This window comes from Homarus americanus, unplaced genomic scaffold (assembly GCF_018991925.1).
Source record: "Homarus americanus isolate GMGI-L3 unplaced genomic scaffold, GMGI_Hamer_2.0 scaffold37032, whole genome shotgun sequence".
Classification (NCBI taxonomy): Eukaryota; Metazoa; Arthropoda; class Malacostraca; order Decapoda; family Nephropidae; genus Homarus; species Homarus americanus.
Genome location: NW_024731852.1, coordinates 3,626,149 through 3,648,643, shown reverse-complemented (window position 1 = coordinate 3,648,643; position 22,495 = coordinate 3,626,149). Strand labels below are relative to the sequence as shown.

The 22,495-nt window shown below is 43.2% G+C and overlaps 1 protein-coding gene across 1 annotated transcript in view; it reads left to right on the top strand.

The window, feature by feature from the left end:
- Positions 1-20,896, top strand: part of LOC121867856 (drebrin-like protein B) — a 66,417-nt gene extending 45,521 nt beyond the window's left edge. Inside the window, exons 12-15 of the mRNA XM_042367981.1 lie at positions 633-844; positions 4,687-4,705; positions 7,165-7,231; positions 20,416-20,896. Of these exons, the coding sequence (XP_042223915.1) occupies positions 633-844; positions 4,687-4,705; positions 7,165-7,231; positions 20,416-20,567 (450 nt within the window). The 3' untranslated portion in view covers positions 20,568-20,896. The remainder of the gene's footprint in view (positions 1-632; positions 845-4,686; positions 4,706-7,164; positions 7,232-20,415) is intronic.
- The last annotated feature ends 1,599 nt before the right edge of the window (positions 20,897-22,495 follow it).

Genomic DNA, 22,495 nt, shown 5'->3' with positions numbered 1-22,495 from the left:
GTCTGTGATAAAACGACATTAAACTAATTTTGGTCTCTAAAGTTTAGCATTTGAAACCATGATATCTGAGAACTTGCTGTATACACTATATTCTTTTCATACAATTAAAAAAGAAAATAATGGTTCTTTGCATATCCAAGAATTTATGACCATTTACAGAATTTCCTTTTCTACTCATGAAAACTAACATACCATAGGTTTGGTTGTAAAACAAAGTTACCTCTGTATATGTTATATGTACACTCTCGCCAAAAGCTTCTCGAACACTATAAACACAATGCAATCTGAAAAATAAATGAAGAATCTGAAATCATTTCAAGATGACAAGCCCCATTCTGCTCATTCTCATATTCATCATGCCCAGGTGTTTGAGAAGTTTTTGTTGACAGTGTACAAGTACGTTACTGTACATACATACATGTGAAGTAAGCTCACTTACCAGAATAAGATGGGAAAATAAACTACACTTTGAAGATTCATTTCAAAAGGTTTTTCTGCAAGCTGCACTGAAACATCTTTGAATAAAATCATCTTTGATGTGTCTTTTGTGCATACATGCAGTGCTTTTGACATTATTCCATATAGTACAGTATAGCAGTGATAATATAGCTTTATATAAACTTTCTTGACAGAATGTTGATGGAGTTCCTCATATTTATCAAGTGACTGCAGAAGAATCATTAAAAGCAAATCATCATAATGGCACACAAGACAAGCATATGTATGGTCACACAGATGAGACGACACCCACTAAAGCAGCATCCAAGGCCAACAGTATTTATGACACAGCTGTTCACCAAAGCAACTCCACTAATGCCACTACGACCCCTGTTGGCGGCCAGATGTATGAAAGTTGATGTAAGTAGCTGCAGACAAATTAACAAGGTACAGAAGTTAATTGTTGTCATCTTAACCCTGTGAGTATGATAGCATAATCTTTACATTATCAATCTTTTCCAAATCATAGATCATTAGTATTGAATACAGTAGACTCACAACTACTGCGAGGTTGCGTTCCTGGGACCTCGTAATGCAAAAAAGCAGCGTAAAGTCAGAAACACTCATAAGTCGCCAAATCAATATATATATATATATATATATATATATATATATATATATATATATATATATATATATATATATATATATATATATATATATATATATATATATATATATATATATAATATATATATATATATATATATATATATATATATATATATATATATATATATATATATATATATATATATATATATATATATACACTAGAACTAGAATTACTGTAATGTGATACAGGTGATTAATTTTTATCTCGTGCAAATATATGATGTCTACTGTATATTCAAATTATTCGCTGTCTTGCAAGGATTCTAGCAATGCAAATTATATAATTATATTCTCCTAACTTTAGTCTGTGATATTATATAAGTTAAAACTTTAAGCCTAAAACCACCAAACCCTGGCTGAGAAGATGGGGGAGGGAGAGGGAGGGGACATGAGGTGTTTTGACAGCCAGAGCCAAGGTTTACCCAGTGCGTATTTATTTACCTGTCACTGAGCTGACCTGGGAGAATATAATTTACATTGCTGGGATTCTTGTAAGATAGTGATTAATTTGAATATAAACATGCAATACAGGGTAGTTTGCACTCGACATAACAATTTTTGTACCATAATTTAGTACATGTACAGGACAGGTTTTCACTTAGGACAATTATTTCTTTTGTTTTTATTAGGAAGGTGTGTGCATGTTAATGAATAAAAATAAATGAAGAAATTTATGTAAATCTTCCTAACTTTATTTAGTCTGTGATATTTTATAAGATAAAAACTTTTGCTAAAACCACCAAACCCTGTCTGGGAAGATGGGGGAGAAGGAGGGGAGGAGGGGGGTTGAGGTGATATGTTTGACAGTTGGTGCCAAAGTATTTTATTTATCTGTCCTTTAGAGTGACTTGAAATTTTCTCATAAAATCACTGAACTGACCTGGGAGAATATAATTTACATTGCTGGGATTCTTATAAGATAGTGATTCATTTGAATATAAACATACAATAGGCACTAGACATTATAAAAAATTGAAAAATTTTTAGTTTGAAATTGGAAATTGTAACCTAATCCCCGGGGTAATCCGCAGTAGAAAAATACGTGGAAGTTGCGAGTCTACTGTAGTGATATCCCTGTTAGCCGGAACAATTGGTGTAGAGCACTTCCAGGAATGAGAGAGTCCGGTAACGAGACGACTCTCAAAGCCAGAAAAAATCCTTCGTCCCTGGAATTTTCCGGTTAATGGAAAAATAATCTCGGTTGTTCCAGAAATTGCCCATTACATCATATCTCAAACTCGGAAACATATCCCCCATCCCCGAATTTTCCAGCTACCGAAAAAATTTTATCAGAATTTGCGGATAATGCACCCGATTTTCATCTCTGAAACCGAGAAAAAAACTCCCCATCCCCGTAATTTTCCGAGTGTTGGGAAAATTTTCTCAGAATTTTCCGGAAATTGTGCCCCCAATCGTCAAAGGTCAGAATTTTCTGTAAAATTCCAGCTTTGGGAACGATTTTCAGAAGAAAAATTCAATTTCAGCTATTGGAGAATTCCGGGTTTGAGGGGTTCCGCCAACGGAGATGTTTCTATTAAAAGTTTTAAGATAGTCTACAGGAATACCGCATGCACTGCTATTCGCAACCCCACTTATCCATAATTGATTTCAACACCCCTATTTGATGTTTGCTTACACCACTTATTTGTAAGAAAAAATTACAATACTCTACAGTAATACAGTATTTCATTTTATGTGGCTTGCCACAGCTCTCATATTCCACTATAAAGTTTGATGAACACGAGTTTATTTTGTTCCGCATGAGGACATGTGTGGTTTAGAAATTAATAAAGTTCAATGGGACCGTTCACAGAGACAACATGCTAGAAAAATCACATCTGTACAGTATTTGTACTTCCAAATTGTGGCGTGAAAAAATAATGTGTTCTAGAATTCTTCATATGGCAATGGTAAATGCTAGTTCAAATGTTTACGCTCATTTACAAATGTCTTGCACACTTTAACTCCTGCACGCATGTACTTAGGCACACACTCACTCTAACTCGAGTGGTCTTTTATATTGTTTTACGTCATTAGAGTCATTTTATTGGATTACAGTATAAGGCGTGTACCTGTATATCAAAAAGTATGTTTCTATAAAATAAGAAATATTAAGAGCATAGATGTGTGTGAAATGAACATGTTTATGCTGGCAGGCTGCCAAGTTAGATTGTCCGTTATTTTATTTATTTTTTTGTTTTATCATATTCGCCACTTCTCAGCTTAATTGTCATTTGGGTGGTTTATCCAGTGTTAGTACAGGAGGAAACCGGAGACCGGGAAACCTGTGGTGTTTGGTAATGAAGGTCACACTGGCTGACGCCCTTCTCGTGTGTTTCCGGTTCGAGGCTCGAACCCTTGACATGGTGAGAATTACGTGAGTTACTGCTGTACTACATCCCTCTAGTTCTCCTACCAGGTGAAGCTGTATTATTGTTAGCCTAACACAAAGGATAGCACAGTCTAAATAAATGTTACATTCAGATCAAATAATGAAATCATACAGTAAATGTAACACTTTACCTTGAAAAAATATGAATATAACTTGATGGGGGAGAAGGGTGATTTTGAGGTAGATAACATAGAGCTTTTCTTCAAGGGTTATAGCCTTTCTTTTACGATCATCACTGTGCGATCACCAGAACGCTTCTTGGAGATATTCTTCTTTACCATATTCCAGTTAATACCACAAAATTGGAGAAATAGTAAGCAAAAATCGCATTACAGCAAACAAGCGTTCGCATTATACAAATATCGTTCCTCTATTCATAAATCGCATTGGAGCCAATTCGCGTTGTCAAAACACGCGTTATAGCAGAACTCACTGTACTGTATCTCAAAAAAGTATTTGTCCACACACTGTGTTTGCCTTCTCCCACGTGGAACAAAAACGTTTGTGTGAAGTAGGCCTAAGTTCGGCTCAATGTAATGAACTGGTGTGTATGGACTTGTCAATGTTACCCTCTACAGTAGTCTTCCACACTTGGTGAAACTATTGTCAATAGACAATGCGTATTTTTTTATTTGTTATTAGTATAATTTTAATTTAGTCCTATCATTTACTGGTACAGTACTACAGTATACATGTGACCCTGGTCCCTAGCCTTGGATAATGGGGAGTATATATCAAAATATATGTGGTTAAAGTTGGTAGTTGGGCACGCTTCCCCCATATTTACATTAATTCTTAAGGGAAAAATTGCCCCGATATTCACAGTGATATTTAGGAAAGCATCCCTTGTGATAACCGGGGTATTATTATGTTTTTTATATACACTCCTCATTATCTGAGGCTATTGGGGACCAGGGTCTCTTGTATATTATTGTACCAGTAAATGTGAAGAATTAATAAAATAAAAGATGCCACATTGCCAATTGGCAATAGTTTCACTACACGTGGGACACAGGAGACTCAAGTGGCTGAGCTAGGGGGATGTAGCAACAGACACACACTAACATGGTGACATGCCAAATTGACACAAGTATTCACACACACACACACACACACACACACACACACACACATGATCTCCATAAATTTTGTATTTAATTGCAACATTTTTTTATATACAGGTGCACTCCTTCATATAATGTAATAAAATTCTACAATACCTGAAAAACAATACAAAAGAACACCTGTGTATAAGTGAATGACTGTGCATGCTTGTGTGCATACATGAGTGAGAGTGTGTTTGTGTGTGTGTGTGTGTGATAATAATAATTGACGGTTTATTGAAAGAGCATGGCAGCCGGAAGGCTGAAAATATAGTTATGGTACTGAATTGGGGAATGGGTCACTTTATTGACAAATAATATACAAGTAACATATGTGATACAAATATGACATATAATAACTAGGTGGGGAGAAGGTTATACTACAGGGCATTTCAACATAGTGACAGTACAAAAAGGTAAGATTGACTGAGAGTGAATACACCGGTTGATTACGAGTTGTTAATTTTTACTATGGTTGGGACTGGGCTGTTCTTATCGTGATCAGTACATGCTCTTATGGGCTGGATGCAGTTGTAGTGTCAAATTGCAATTCGTGGATGAGAGATCTCGGGTGGAAGTAGGAAATCGGTGTCGAGGATGGTGCTGAAGCTTCTCACCAAATTTGCAGATGAGGTCGTGGTGATGGTCAGAGAAAGTCGAGAGGGTCGGTGTGGTGAGCGCATCTTGATATGTGGAGTAGGAAGGGGAGAGAATAATCTTGCATGCCCTCTTTTGCACTTTGTTATGAGTTGGGGATTTAGAATATAGTTAAAAGTCTACCCAGATCCCAACAGGCAACAAAAAAAAAAAAACAAAGACAATCGGACTATAAAAGGGTAGACAAAGGATGCGAGTTTTTGTTGTGTATAATAAAGTACCATAAATTCCTTTACAAATGTTTCAGCTTTCTATAATTTACCCTTAACCATACTTAACCTAAACATTAACAGTATATACATATTTATACAACATACAACAATTCTAAAGTATGTGGAGGTGGAGGCAATATAAGGTTTACAATACTTAAGTGCAGACTGAGATGGCTGACAGTAAGGCTGAGTATTGTAGAAGACGGTAAGTAGTCACTGTGCCGTAGGTTTCAGGATAGGTGATCCTGTGGTCACTTCCCAGAGTGAACTGAACTCTCCTCGAACTGGAGCTGACAAAGACTTTGAGGAGGTGGCCGCAACAGCATAAGGATATGGAGAAACCGGGGTGGTAACTAAGACGAGTCATACTCGTGTTTCGTCCCTAGATGGCGTTGCTCGTGGTGCTGGGTAGGTAGATCAGGACAATAGATGGCGTGGTTCGTAGTGCTGGGTAGGTAGATCATGACAATTGGTGGCGTGGTTCGTAACAACTTTTGTGGTGCATTGTTGTGTGTTGGAGAAAGACCAGGTAGGGGAGGCATTGGTGAGCTTGGGAAGTAAGTATGAAAGTTGAGTAAACATCGAGGAGCTCGGGTGCAGGAGCTCTGAGGGACTTGAGTCGGCGAAGGAGGTGGTGACAAATTGGGGGATTTGACAACTTTATTGACGTGTGTTTTCCAATTTAGTTTATCTATAGTGATGCCAAGGAGCTTAGTGGAGTCCACAACCTGGAGTGTGTTGGGGCCCAAAGTAATGGAGGGAGGTGGAATAACGTCGGAAGTTGATGTGCATAACCATGGTCATGATATGGTTGATGGTGACGTGGTTGTTGGTGGCCCAGTTTTGGAGTCGTCGATAAATTCTGTGCAACATTTGTAAAATGAGAGTAAACAGTTTAAACTATCATTTTCCATTACCATAAAAAATTCTATAACACTTGGTTTGTTTTTTTATGCCGTGGTTTGGAAGTACTAGTGCAGTGTGGAGTGAGCATCTCCCACGCGTGAATTTTTCTTGCGTGTGCTTGGTGTTAACGTCCCATTAAACTTCATTCATTTCTAAATCACACGGGTTCTCGCCCATGGAAAAAACACTCGTGCAGCAAACCTTCTAGTGGAATATGAGAGCTGTGGCTAGCCTGCACTGTTTGAAATGCAGTAATATCTCCATTAACCAGAATCCTCCTTAACTGACATCTCCAATAGCTGGAATTGAAATTTTCTCAAACTCGTTCCCAAAGCTGGAATTTTCCACAAAATTCTGGTTTTTGGTTTTCCAAGGGGTATATTTTCTGGAAAATTCTGGGGATGGAGGATTTTTTCCGGGTTCGAGAGATGATGTAATGTGCAATTTCTGGAACTTCTGAGAACATTTCTCGGAAAATTCCAGGGATAAAGGAGTTTTTCCAGATATGAGAGTCGTCTCGTAATCCGGAGATCTCTCATTCCTGGAAGTGCTCTGCACCAGTTGTTCTGGCTAACAGAGATATCACTGTTGTACTGTAGGGTATTGTAATTTTTCTTTGCGAATTAGTGGGGTATGCTTTGTGAATATCAAATGGGGTATTGAAATATCAATTGTCGATAAGTAGGGTTGTGACATGGTATTCCTGAATTATGCAAAATAAAACAGGTAAATCTTTTGTTTTGACTGATTCAGTCTAATGAATGGGTTTTAATTATTTCAGGGAATGGAATATCAGATCCTCCCTGAGCACGGGTTGTGTGCCCGAGCACTTTATGACTACCAGGCCGGTAAGTGTTGCTGTTTTTCTGTTGTTTTCCTATTGCCAACCCACTTTACTTTGCAAAGTGGGAACTTGGCATTATGTGTAGGATTTTCAATCGGCTAAGAATAACAATGCTTTGAAAGCATTTGAGGTAGATGTAGGATAGATGATGTCATAACTTTGACATGATAAGTTACATCGCCCATTCTTATAAGCTCCTCTTATGATTGTCATGGTGGTGGTGTGTGGATTAGTGGATGTCATGTGTTTGACCTGACCTCATGTTTTGTAAGGTCACCCTGTGTACATAAGCCTCTCTGTCTCAATCCTTGTAATTCAGTTGCCTCCGAAGATGTCTTGAATAAAGACAAAGCTAAGGTGCTCCGTCGTTTACCCCGTTCCCGTGTGATTTTATCAAGATGTTATAGCACAGTACTGTATTTAATATTTTATATTATCAAGGATACACCAGAAGTGGCTGATCATACTAGAATATATAATATAATGAATGTTGGAGGGTGTGTGTTGGAGGTGTGTATTGCTATATTGGTATTAATAGCTAGGACCCTTTTCTTGAAATTTATAAAATACATTAATGAAAATGACTGGAAATTAGAAATTAATAAATTTATAAATTGCAAGAAGTTGGATGGTCCATCGTTATTTGTATTCTTTAAATAAATATTGTATACTTACGTATATTCAAAAAGTTCCCTGAAAATCTCTTGGTTTTATACCGTATTACTCATTATTTAGTCATCCATCCTGCCACAAGTTGACCTGTGTTTAATGAACTACGTATACACGTACATGTAGTGACCTCTTGGTGGGGAGGTGCAGTGGATCTCCTACCATATGGACAGGACTGATTCACGTCAGTTGTCATTTAGGGTTTTCCAAAGCAATTATCCATCAATATTTGGGATGAAATGAGTGGGCATTAGTTTATTGTATTGATGTTGTGTACATTAAAGTCTCGACTAACGATGGTTGTATATGTAGTAAAATTAACGTAACAAGTACTGTATGTAGCTTATATTTGATGTTATGTATTGTATGTACAGTAAAATCATGCAGTCACACACATGCAGATGTGCTGGGGGGTGTGTGAGTGGTGTTGGTGTGTATGTGTGTGTTGGCAGAGAATTTTTTTGGGGTAGTCACGTGGTCAGGTTTCACCGTTCCCCCCCCCCTTTCTCACTCAAGCTTGGCTAGTGGAGATAGAATGATGAATTTGATACCATAATGATCATATTCTCTACTAAACATTTCCAATAAGATTAAAAATTTAGTAACCAACGATGCGTTTGTGTATATACAGACAGACAGACAGACACACACACACACACACACACACACACACACACACACACACACTCTCCAACAAAACACCATCCCCCTCCCCAACATCACCTCCCCCAACATCACACCCTCCCCAACATCACACCTTCCAACATCACACCTTCCCCCAACATCACACCTTCCCCCAACATCACACCTTCCAACATCACACCATCCCCCAACATCACACCATCCCCCAACCATCCCCAACATCATCCCCAACATCACACCATCCCCAACATCACACACTTCCAACATCACACCCTCCCCCCAACATCACACCCTCCCCAACATCACACCCTCCCAACATCACACCTTCCAACATCACCCTCCCCCATCACACCCTCCCCATCACACCTCCCCAACATCACACCCTCCCCTCCACACCCTCCCCAACATCCACCCTCCCCAACATCACACCCTCCCCCAACATCCACCTCCCCCATCACCTCCCCAACATCACACCTCCCCAACATCACACCTCCCCAACATCACACCTCCCCTACCACCCCACATCACCTCCCCCCAACATCACACCTCCCCAACATCTCACCTCCCCCAACATCACACCCTCCCCAACATCACACCTCCCCAACATCACACCCTCCCCAACATCACACCTCCCCAACATCACACCCTCCCCAACATCACCCTCCCCAACATCACACCTCCCCAACATCACCTCCCCCCAACATCCACCCTCCCCATCCACCTCCCCCCAACATCACACCTCACAACACCCCTCCCCAACATCACACCCTCCCCAACATCACACCTCCCCCAACATCACACCTCCCCAACATCACACCCTCCCCCAACATCACACCCTCCCCAACATCACCCTCCCCCAACATCACACCCTCCCAACATCACCCTCCCCAACATCACACCCTCTAACATCCACCTCCCCAACATCCACCCACACCTCCCCAACATCACCTCCCCAACATCACCTCCCCAACATCCACCTCCCCAACATCACACCTCCCCACCACCCTCCAACATCACACCTCCCCAACACCCTCCCAACATCCACCCTCCCCAACATCACACCCTCCCCCCATCATCCTCCCCCAACATCACACCTTCTATCACACCTTCCCAACATCACACCTTCCCCAACATCACACCCTCCCCAACATCACCTCCCCCAACATCACACCCTCCCCACCTTCACACCCCAACATCACACCTTCCCAACATCACCCCTCCCCAACATCACACCCTCCCCCAACATCACACCTTCCCCAACATCACACCCTTCCCCAACATCCACCACATCCCCTCCCCAACATCACACACTCCCCCAACATCACCTTCCCCAACATCACACCTTCCCTAACATCACACCCTCCCCCAACATCACCCTCCCAACATCACACCCTCCCCAACATCCACCTCCCCCAACATCCTTCCCCCAACATCCCCCCCAACATCACCTTCCCCAACATCACACCTTCCCCCAACATCACATCCAACATCACACCTCCCAACATCACCTCCAACATCCACACTCCCCCAACATCACACACCTCCCCAACATCCCAACATCACACAATCCCCAACATCACACAATCCCCCAACATCCTGATCCCCAACATCACACAATCCCCCAACATCACACAATCCCCCAACATCACACAATCCCCAACATCACACCTTCCCCAACATCACACCTTCCAACATCACACACCTCCCCAACATCACCTCCCCAACATCACACCATCCCCCAACATCACACCCCCTCCCCCAACATCACACCATCCCCAACATCACAATCCCCAACATCACGCCCTCCCCAACATCACCCTCCCCCCATCACCCCCCAACTCACCCCTCCCCAACATCACACCCCCCCCCAACATCACACCCTCCCCAACATCACATACAACATCCACCCTCCCCCCCCCAACATCACCCCTCCCCAACATCCCACCCTCCCAACATCACACCCTCCCAACATCACACCTTCCCCAACATCACACCTTCTAACTCCACCCAACATCGCCCTCCCCAACATCCACCATCCCCCAACATCCTCCCCAACACTTCACCTTCCCCCAACATCACCTTCCCCAACATCACACCCACCTCACCCTCCCAACATCACACCCTCCCCAACATCACACTCCCCAACATCCACACCTCCCCCAACATCACACAGTCACCAACATCTCACAGTCCAACATCACAATCCCCCAGCATATACAACATCACACCAACATCACACAATCCCCCAACATCCACACCTTCACCAACATCACACCTTCCCCAACATCACACCTCCCCCAACATCACACCCTCCCACACAACATCACACCCCTCCCCAACATCACACCCTCCCCAACATCACATCCCCAACATCACAATCCCCAACATCACGCCCCTCCCCCAACATCTCACCCTCCCCAACATCACACCCTCCCCTAACATCACACCTCCTCACACCTCTGACATCACACCCTTCCCAACCACCTCCCCCACCCTCCCCATCACACCCTCCCCAACATCCACTCACCTGACATCACACTCTGCATCACCTCCCCAACATCACACCCCAACATGCCCTCCCCCAACATCACACCCCTCCCCAACATCACCCATCCCCAACATACCATCCCCCAACATCACACCTCCCCAACCTCACGCTTCCCCAACATCACACCCTCCCCAACATCACACACTTCACAACATCACACCTTCCCAACATCACCTTCCCCAACATCACCATCCCCAACATCACACCCATCCCCAACATCACACCATCCCCCAACATCCACACCATCCCCAACATACACCATCCCAACATCCACAGCATCCCCTCCCCAACATCACCCCCCAATCCACCTCCCCCAACATCACACCCTCCCCAACATCCACCTCCCCCAACATCACCTCCCCAACATCCCCTCCCCAACATCCACACTCCCCAACATCACACTCCCCACACACCTCACCCTCCCCCAACATCACACCTCCCCCAACATCTGCCCCCCAACATCACACCCTCCCCAACATCACACCTCCCAACATCCACTCACAACATCACCCCTCCTGACATCACACCTCCCCAACTCACACTCCCCAACATCACATACAACATCACTTCCCCAACATCACATCCTCAGCTCACCTTCCCCAACATCACCTTCCCCAACATCCAGCACCCCAACATCACACCTTCCCCCAACATCACATTCCAACATCACACACCTTCCCCAACATCACACCTTCACAACATCAGCATCAACACCTCCCCAACATCACACACCTTCACAAACATCACACCCTCCCCAACATCACACCTCCCCAACATCACACCCCTCCCCCAACATCACCTCCCCATCACACCTCTGCACCCCCCAACATCACACCTCTCCAACATCACACTCCCCATCACACCTCCCCCCAACACCTCCCCAACATCACACCCTCCCCAACATCACACCCTCCCCAACATCCAACATCACCTTCCCCAACAGCCCTACACCTCTGACATCACCTTCCCCAACATCCACCCTTCCCCAACATCACACCCCTTCCCAACATCACACCTTCCCCAACATCCACACCTTCCCCAACATCACACCCTTCACAACATCACATCCCCAACATCACACCCTTCCCCAACATCACACCCATCCCCAACATCACCATCCCCCATCACACCCATCCCCAACATCACACCCTCCCCAACATCACACCTCCCCAACATCACACCTCCCCCAACATCACACCCTCCCCACATCACACCTCCCCCAACATCACACCTCCCCAACATCACCTCCCCCAACATCACACCTCCCCAACATCACACACCCTCCCCCAACATCACACCCTCCCCAACATCACCTCACATCACACCCCCTCCCCAACATCACACCCTCCCCAACATCACACCTCCCCCAACATCACACACTCCCCAACATCACACTCCCCAACATCACACTCCCCAACATCACCCTCCCCCAACATCACATCTCCCCCCAACATCACACATTCACAACATCACCTTCCCCAACATCACACCTTCTAACATCACTCCCAACATCCCCTCACACAACATCACACCTTCCAACATCACACCTTCCTGACATCACCCATCCCCAACATCACACCATCCCCAACATCACGCATCCCCAACATCACACCATCCCCAACATCACATCCCTCCCCCAACATCACACCTCCCCCAACATCACCCCTCCCCCCAGCATCACCTCCCCAACATACACCCACTCCCCAACATCACACCCTCCCCACATCACACCTCCCCAACATCACACCTCCCCCAACATCACCCCTCCCCCAACATCACACCTCCCCAACATCACCTCCCCAACATCACCCCTCCCCAACATCACCCCCTCCCCAACATCACACCCTCCCCAACATCACACCCTCCCCCATTCCCACACCCTCCCCTCCACCTCCCCCAACATCACACCCCTCCCCCAACATCACACCCTCCCCACACACTCCCCAACATCACACCCTCCCCAACATCACACCTCCCCCAACATCACACACCCCAAATCACCTTCCAACATCACACCTTCCCCAACATCACACCTTCCCCAACATCACCTCCCCAGCACCACCTTCCCCAACACCACATTCTACACCACACCTTCCCCAACATCACACCTCCACAACATCACACCCTACAACATCACACCTTCCCCAACATCACACCTTCACAACATCCACACCCTTCTAACATCACCACCACAACATCACACCCTCAACATCACACACCTTCCCAACATCACAGCCAGCCAACATCACACCCTTCCCCAACATCACCCTCCCTAACATCACACCTCCCCCCAACATCACACCTCCACCAACATCACACACCTCCCCAACATCACCCCTCCCCCAACATCACACCCCTCCCCAACATCACACCTCCCCCAACATCCACCCTCCCCAACATCACACCTCCCCAACATCACACCCCTCCCCAACATCACACCCTCCCCAACATCACACCCTCCCCAACATCACACCCTCCCCAACATACACCTCCCCCAACATCACACCCTCCCCAACATCACCCTCCCCAACATCACACCATCCCCAACATCACACTTCCCCAACATCACATACAACATCACCTTCCCCAACATCACACCCTCCCCAACATCACCTCCCCCAACATCACACCCACACACCCTCCCCAACATCCACCATCTACATCACCATCCCCCCAACATCACACCATCCCCCAACATCCACACATCCCCAACATCACAACATCCCCCTCCCCAACATCACACCCTCCCCAACATCACCTCCCCAACATCACACCCCTCAACATCACACCTCCCCCAACATCACACCCTCCCCAACATCACCTCCCCAACATACACCTCCCCAACATCACCCCTCCCCAACATCACACCTCCCCAACATCACACCCTCCCCCAACATCACCTCCCCAACATCCCACCTCCCCAACACCTCCCCAACTCACCTCTAACATCACACACCTCCCCAACATCACACCTCCCCAACATCACACCTCCCCAACATCCCCCTCCCCAAACATCACACCCTCCCCAACATCACCTCCCCAACATCACACCTTCCCCAACATCACACCTTCCCCAACATCACCTTCCCCAACATCACACTTCCTCCAACATCACCTTCCCCCAACTGCACACAACATCACCTTCCCCAACACCCTTTCCCCAACATCACACCTTCCCCAACACCCTCACAACATCTCGCCTTCCCAACATCACACGCTTCCCCAACATCACACCCTTCCCAACATCACACCCTTCCCCAACATCACCACCCTGCCCAACATCACACCTTCCCCAACATCACATCCACATCACCTTCCCCAACATCCCCTTCCCCAACATCACACCTCCCCAACATCACACCTCCCCCAACATCCACCTCCCCAACATCACACTCCCCCAACATCACACCCTCCCCCATCACCTCCCCACCATCCCCAACATCACACCCCCCCAACATCACACCTCCCCCAACATCACCTCCCCCAACATCACACCCTCCCCAACATCACACCCTCCCCCAACATCCACCCTCCCCCAACATCACACCCTCCCAACATCACACCTCCCCCAACATCCACACCCTCCCCAACATCACCCTCCCCAACATCACACCCCTCCCCCAACATCACACCCTCCCCTCCCCAACATCACACCCTCCCCAACATCACACCCTCCCCAACATCACACCCTCCCCAACATCACCCTCCCCAACATCACCCCTCCCCAACATCACACCCTCCCCCATCACCCTTCACCTCCCCTCACAACATCACCCTTCCCAACATCACACCCTTCCCCAACATCACACCCTTCCCAACATCACACCCTTCCCCAACATCACACCCTTCCCCCAACATCACACCTCCCTTCCACAACATCACACCCTCCCCAACATCACCTCCCCAACATCACCCTCCCAACATCCACACCTTCCCCAACATCACACTTCCCCCAACATCACCCTTCCCCAACATCACCCTTCTAACATCACCCTTCCCCAACATCCACCCTTCCCCAACATCACACCCCTCCCCAACATCCACCTCCCCCAACATCACACCCTCCCCAACATCACACCCTCCACATCACCCTCAACATCACACCCTCCCCCAACATCACACCCTCCCCCAACATCACACCCTCCCCAACATCCACCCTCCCCAACATCACCCCCTCCCCCAACATCCACACCCTCCCCAACATCACACCCTCCCCCAACATCACACCCTCCCCCAACATCACATCCTCTAACATCACACCCTCCCCCAACATCACCTTCCCCAACATCACCTTCCCCAACATCACACCCTCCCCACATCCACACCCTCCCCAACATCCACACCCTTCCCAACATAACACCTCCCCCAACATCACACCCTCCCCCAACATCACACCTCCCCAACATCACACCCTCCCCAACATCCACACACCATCCCCCAACATCACACCCTCCCCCAACATCACACCTCCCCAATGTCCACACCATCCCCAACATCACACCCTCCCCCAACATCACACTCCCCCAACATCACCCTCCCCAACATCACACCCTCCCACACACACTCCAACACCACTCCACGCCCCCCAACAAGGGAATTGACAGCAAGCATATGGTGAGGTCTTGTGTATAAATTTGTGTATGTGTGTGACTGCATGGACAAGTATCAGCTGAGAGCACTTGGTATCACTCATTTCCACTCCATCTCTCTAAGTACCCACACCTTTCTGTTTTCTCACTCCATATTTTAACATTTTATGTAATGTAATGTTGAAGGGATACAACTTTGTTCATTTATACTGATACTTATCACAATATCCCAAAAAATACTTTAGGTTTCATGTTAATTCAAGACATACTCAGGTCATGAGACCCACTAATCCACTACCTCCACCTGACATTGCATCAGGTCAGGTCAGTTACACGAGGCCCGGTTAATCCTCACAGCTCCATGGGAGTGGAAAATAAGTCTTTGCTCTAACAGTTTCATTAATGCCCATATCATATAGATTTTTAATTTTTAAATATATTTATTTAACCAAACTTGTAGATAAATTATTCTCGATAATTATAGTAAAGAAATGGAAATTTTAACTTAATTAGAACTGCATTTATGGACTCCGGTAGTTTTAGACTTAAGGAAAACATCCAACACCAAAATGTTCTGGGGAAGTGGGCTAGTGTCCGTCTGTGCAAGATGTTTAGTTTAGACACTCGGAAACTTTTCCAATAACTGGAAAAGATTCCAGGGATAAGGATTTTCAGGTTTGGGAAATTTGTCTGGTTAGCCGGCAATCTCTCATCTCTGGAAGAGCTCTGCACCAATTGTTCCGGCTAACTGGGATATCACTGTAATAAATAACTAAATTTATATGGGGAGGTTATGTTTAGTACCTTATGCGCTTGGTGCCTCATACAGTCGGCCCTTAACATATGGGTTACGTAACAGAGATAACCGTGGATGTTAAAATCGCATATATGTGCTCCCGTGTCTTATTTACCGTATATACCTGTGTATAGTTCAGTTTTAAGACCAAATTATTTTGCAAAAAATTGAGTGGACCTCTAAAAGGGTAATAGTTTTAGTTAGGTTGAAAAATATTTACCAGTAACTACCAGTAAACAATGGAAAACTCACCAACGCACCACCAGCTGAGTTAATGGGTGCAGTCGCCAGGGCAGATCTCTTCGTCATCATAGCTAGCCCAATGTAGCCAAATCCATGGTATGGTATACACAGGACGATGTAAAACAAAGTATTCATTTGTTAAAAGTTATTTATAGATACTGTACATAAATTTTTGTTCATTACACTTGAAACATCAATCTTTGTTAATTAAATTTGATACAAAAGAAAACTATGATACCGTATTTTCATTAAAATATTACATCACAAGTATATTTTACCTTAACTGTGACTGAATGAATATACAGTGACCCCTCCGTTAACGAACTCAATCCGTTCCAGAAGGTCGTTCGTTAACCAAAAAGTTCGTTAACCGAAACCATTGTTTCAATGGGTTTTTGGGTAGTGGTTCCAGCTCACCGAAAATTTCTAAATTCAACAAAAATGGTAGAAAAGTTCACTTACTTTGAGGGTGTGTATGTAGAAGGCTCCTGGATGATGATGATGATGATGGGATTTAGAATGGGGTGAGGAGGAAGAAGAAGGCATTGGGGGTGGAAGAGAATCACCCATGGCGCCATTTCACCCATAAAATTTTAGCTCTCTGGTGTAATTCAAGATTATTTTCTTTAAATCAACACTGCACTGCATTATATATTGTCAATATGTAAAATATATTTCAAAATGACCAATAATTTGCTTGGAAATACAGAAAAAAAGCGTTTAGTTGAAGAGTCTCAAGCAAATGTTACCTCCAGTGAAAACAGAGAAGACTAACTCCTGTTTGCTGTGTTAAGAAGCTGGATGCCATGCATTAAACTAGTCACTTTACCTATTATGTTCAATAATTGTTAAAATGACTAAAAATTGAATATTAAACTTTTAAAATTATTGAATAGTATAAACTTCTTGATATTTACTAAAATAGTGAGAATTTAAGCCCTAGAACCGATTAATGTATTGGCGGACTGATACTAAAGCTGGTTGCCGGTCAGTGCAATGTTGAGGTAGGTTAGTGAAACCGTTAACCCGAATTTTTTTTTTAGTTAACGAATTGAAGATCCTTATGGAAGGCAGTTAGTTAATCGAAATTACGTTAACCCGAGTGTTAGATTAGCGAGGTCACTGTATTCTCGAAATAAATATGGAATAATATTTTGGCTGAAGCCAGCGTGCATATCACTGTACGGTAGAGAATTAGATAAAAGTATGAAAACAATGACTTTGCTTTCTTTGGGTTGTTCAAAAAGGAATTTTGCAATAATACGCTTTTGAATGGTTTTTCAGTTAAAAACTGTTGTACTACTCATTGCTGTATTACAATAATATTCTATCCTATCATTGGCCTTATAATCCCACAAATGAAAATATTGCGGCGATTACATAACATCTTTTGAGCAGAAAGAAAGAAAAATCATTGCTTCGTCACAATTTTATCCACTTTCACTATGTCATTACATCATTTCAGCAAAAAATATTACATTTCTATGTTCTCAGAAATAAATGGTAGTTTGTTGAACGTAATGTACAGTATTTAATATTAAAATGCAAAATAAGCTATAAAAACAATTAATACCCGAAATATACTGGCTGGCATCTCACTGGTGTCCCTCACTCCTCGTCCAGGTCATCTCACCACTCTCCCAACTGCTCCCTCTGCTTTGTCACTGCTGCGACAACAAAGCACAATTGTTTTGTGAGATAACTGCACCTCCACTTCCTGTCTTGTGCCTTTGAACTGTACTGTGCTGTGCACAAACAACCAAACATGGCAAAAAAGCTGTAAAAAAAAGTAAAATTTCTTTACTGCATTACCTCTCCCTGGCGACAGGCGGGGAATTGTCAGCTCCATCGTCCTCAATTCCATAACAGAGTGGTGAAGTGGGGCTGTGAATTCAGCTGCTTCCTCCCTGCACTTATTGATTGATAGTCGTCTCTCTCTTGATGATCAAGAAACATGGTGATGAGGGGTTGTGCGTCTCTTTCTTTCATTTCTTTGTATGGGTAATATCATCATCCTGTATGAATTTCAGAGCCACGCACCATGGGGGTCCATACTGCAAACAGGTTTTTCACTACCTCATGTTCTCAGTCATCTCCCCCAACTTCTCAACGTTATTTCTTGGTACTCTTCTCATCCTCTTTCCTTTAGCCTCTTGCCCCTGAGTCTACTAACTCCTGCCGTCCTCCTCGGTCAGCTCAGTGTCGTGCTCTTCATTAGCTCCCTAATCTGGAAGTCACTGCCATGTCCGAAGCCTTCCAGCAGCCACTTTCCTTGACAGTGTCAGGGTCTTTCTGAATATTTTTCATTAAATCCATCAAAATCATTTTCCTTGTGTGTCATTGTCTTAAGCACCAAACAGCTCCTTATTCCTCCTTGAACAGAGCTGGAATACGTGATTTGCAGTGTTTTCAATTAAAAATGTTACAGCACATGTATATTTTACCCTGACTGTGCCTGAATAATTTATTCTCAGGAAATAAATAGTAGTTTTGCTGAAACATGATGTATTTCCAGTATAAGTAGGATAAAATACATAAGCGAAAACAAAAGACTTTACCTAACCTTCAATGTTCAAGAGATGTTACTCGTTTTTTAGTTTTCGGTTGTCAGTTTATATTACAATAATATATTCATACTGTGCTTGATATATATTTATTCACGGAAATATATGTTTTTTTGCTGAAATAGCGTCGTATTACAGTGGAATGTGGCCCGAAAACAATGACTTCCGCTTTCTTTAGTTCAAAGATGTTGCATGTCCTTTTTTAGGAATAGTTTTTCAGTTAAAACTGTTTACTCACAAGTGAATTAGGATAGGAGCTGTGGTAGCGGCAGCAGTTTTTAACTGAAAACCAATTCAGCATTAAATGTTTTATCTTTTGGCAGGCAGAAAAGCAGTCATTGCTTTATCACTTTCACTGTCACGTCGTCATTTTTTCAGCAAAATATTACATTCCATATTCTCAGAAATAAATAGTAGTTTTTGCTGAAGCGTAGTATTTCAGTAAATTATGATAAACACATGAAACAAAGACTTTTACCTAGCCTTCGATGTTCAGGATATGTTACTGGTTTTTGAAGATTTTCCTTTAAACTCTCTTATATTAGTAATATTCTATTCACTTACATACTTGATATAATACATTCATGCGATATAATATTTTTAACTACAATGCTGATGTCGCCTGGCGTAATTTAGCGAAGACTGACTGACTGAGAGAAACTGCTCACGTATGCGTGAGGTTGCAGGCGGCAGTGTCCCGTATTTGAGTACTGCCCTTGATTGAATAGCCTTGTTGAATGTACTTCAGTTACTTCAATGTACAGAATATTCCTCCGGCGGGGCAATCCGCGTATTTGCAGCACCGCGCATTATAAACCCGCGTATGTTAAGGGCCGACTGTAGTATAAAGGAAAAATTTAAAACGGAATGCACACATGACATTTATTGCACATTAAAATACAAATTTAAGGGTCATTGGGGACTAATGAGTGGCTGCTAGGTTGCACATTAGCCCCCAGAACCCCCACTTGTTAAAGTCTGGACCCCCTTTCCCCCAATATTTTGACTTTCGAGGGTTTACGATAGTTCATTCATCTTTGTGTAGCATGTTTTCCTAATATATATATTTTTTTAAATATTTTCCCCCGTACATAATTATGCTAGTTATTTATAATTTTCATTATTTTTTTTCAACAGCTGATGACACCGAGATAACTTTTGACCCAGCAGAAATTATCACCAACATAGATCAAATCGATGAGGGTTGGTGGCAGGGTGTGGGTCCTGATGGTATGTTTGGCCTCTTCCCAGCAAATTATGTTGAACTTATCAACCAGTCACCAGTCTGAACTACACCAACAAGTGACACAGACTTGCTGTGTTGAGGTTCCTGTATGGGCGGTGAACTCAAAACATTATTTTCTCTAAAACACTTAACAGCAAAAAATAATTGATACAATTTTTAACTGGTGTATACAGTACTGTACTTTTAAAACCCTATTTGCCTTTAGTATTAATCACATAACATTTTCCATTGTCACATTAACAAAATGAGTTATTTGATAATATACTGTACCTCCACATGTACTGAACTACTATTATGTACAAAATACAGATACTATATATGCATAACAAATCATAATGAACTTAATGCCTGAATTAAACCATTTTTGGCAATGTTCAGAGCTCATTTATACATATATTCCCTGTGCAGTAAGGTAATAAGTAATATCTCTGTTAGCCAGAACTGTCCAATCCATGTACAGTACCTGGAGATGAAATTGACTAAGAAATTTTCCAGACAAATTCTGTCAATTCCGGTTTGTGAACGAGTTTGATGTTCAAAATTAGGCGTATTTTCCTAGAAAATACTGGAAATTCCCAATACTTTTCATTGGGGAACATATTCCAAGGTTGAAATCAGGCCCATCTGCAAAATTCTTATAAAACTTCTGGAAACTTTCTTTCTCTGTTTTTGTTTTATTTTTGTTTTTTCTTTTGGGTTTGGCAGCAAATTCTGAGGATGAAATACTTGTACAGTAGTATTACCCGATTTACGCGGTCAATTGAACCCATGGGGTACCGCAGAAAGTGAAAACCCCGTAAAGTGAACAGCAGAACATATGGGATTAATTCCACAGAGACTGGCCTGACCCCCAAACTCCACTTTTTCAGACACAATACCCTCGTTGTAGTAAAAATTACATCTTAATTTTATGATGGTATGCACACACAATTAATAATTAAGAGAAATATCAATAATATTATTTTTTTTAACACTTACATTAGTAGAAAAGATGGCTGGGCACACGGGATGGGGGTTGGTTCAGGCAGAGGGCAGATTATTGGCCCTCACCTGTTTCACTTGTATCAATTGTATCACTATCCACCACATAGGCTTGCAAGGGCCTCTTTGTCAAACCCTCAAAGTCCATATAAGTCCATATCCTCACTATCACTGACTTGAGCGCCTGTGGTGGGTGGCGGGTGAAGCTTCGTAATGTTTTGATGACTGGGCAACCTTGTCGCATCCTGCCAGCCGCTTCAGCGTATATGAGTAGATGCACTGCGGAAAGTGAAAGTTCGGTTCTGGCGAGGCACCGCGTAAATGAGAAATCGTGAGAAAGTGAAACCGCATAAAGCGGGGTAATACTGTACAGTAATATGCAATTTCCGGAAAATTACAAGAAACTTTTTACCTTGAAATATTCTGGGATGTGGGATTTTCTTGGGTTTGAGAGAGTTGTCTCATTACCTGGAAATCACTCATCCCCAGAAGAGCTCTACACCAAAATTTAATTTTCTTAACAGGAATATCACACTACAGCAATTTTATTTGTTGATTAGTATTACTTGATTTAGCTTGATACCTCAGTAATATTAATCTTAGTAAATAAATTGTTCTTTTAGTTATTTTTGAAATTGGCAAATTGTAGGGTTTTAGATTTGGTTGTCATCTGGAGAAAATATGTACATATTTCAGTTTATATGGTTATCTAAATTTCTTTTTGTTAATTTTTGCTCATGCTTTACCTCACCAATGTCTTTGTATTCTATCACTTTTCCTGTCAAGGTTTAACAATTATTTTCCTGTTATATTAAGTAACTACTTATTTTTATTACCATGTGTCAAGAGAACCTGAAATTTTTATTTTCTCCTCCTACCTATTTCATCCTCATGCCAATTTTCCTGATTTTTGTAGTTGGTCTGCAAATGCCTGCTGTTTATTCCTAAAAAAAGTGGGGTTTAATATTGATCTTTGTAGCTGTGGATAAT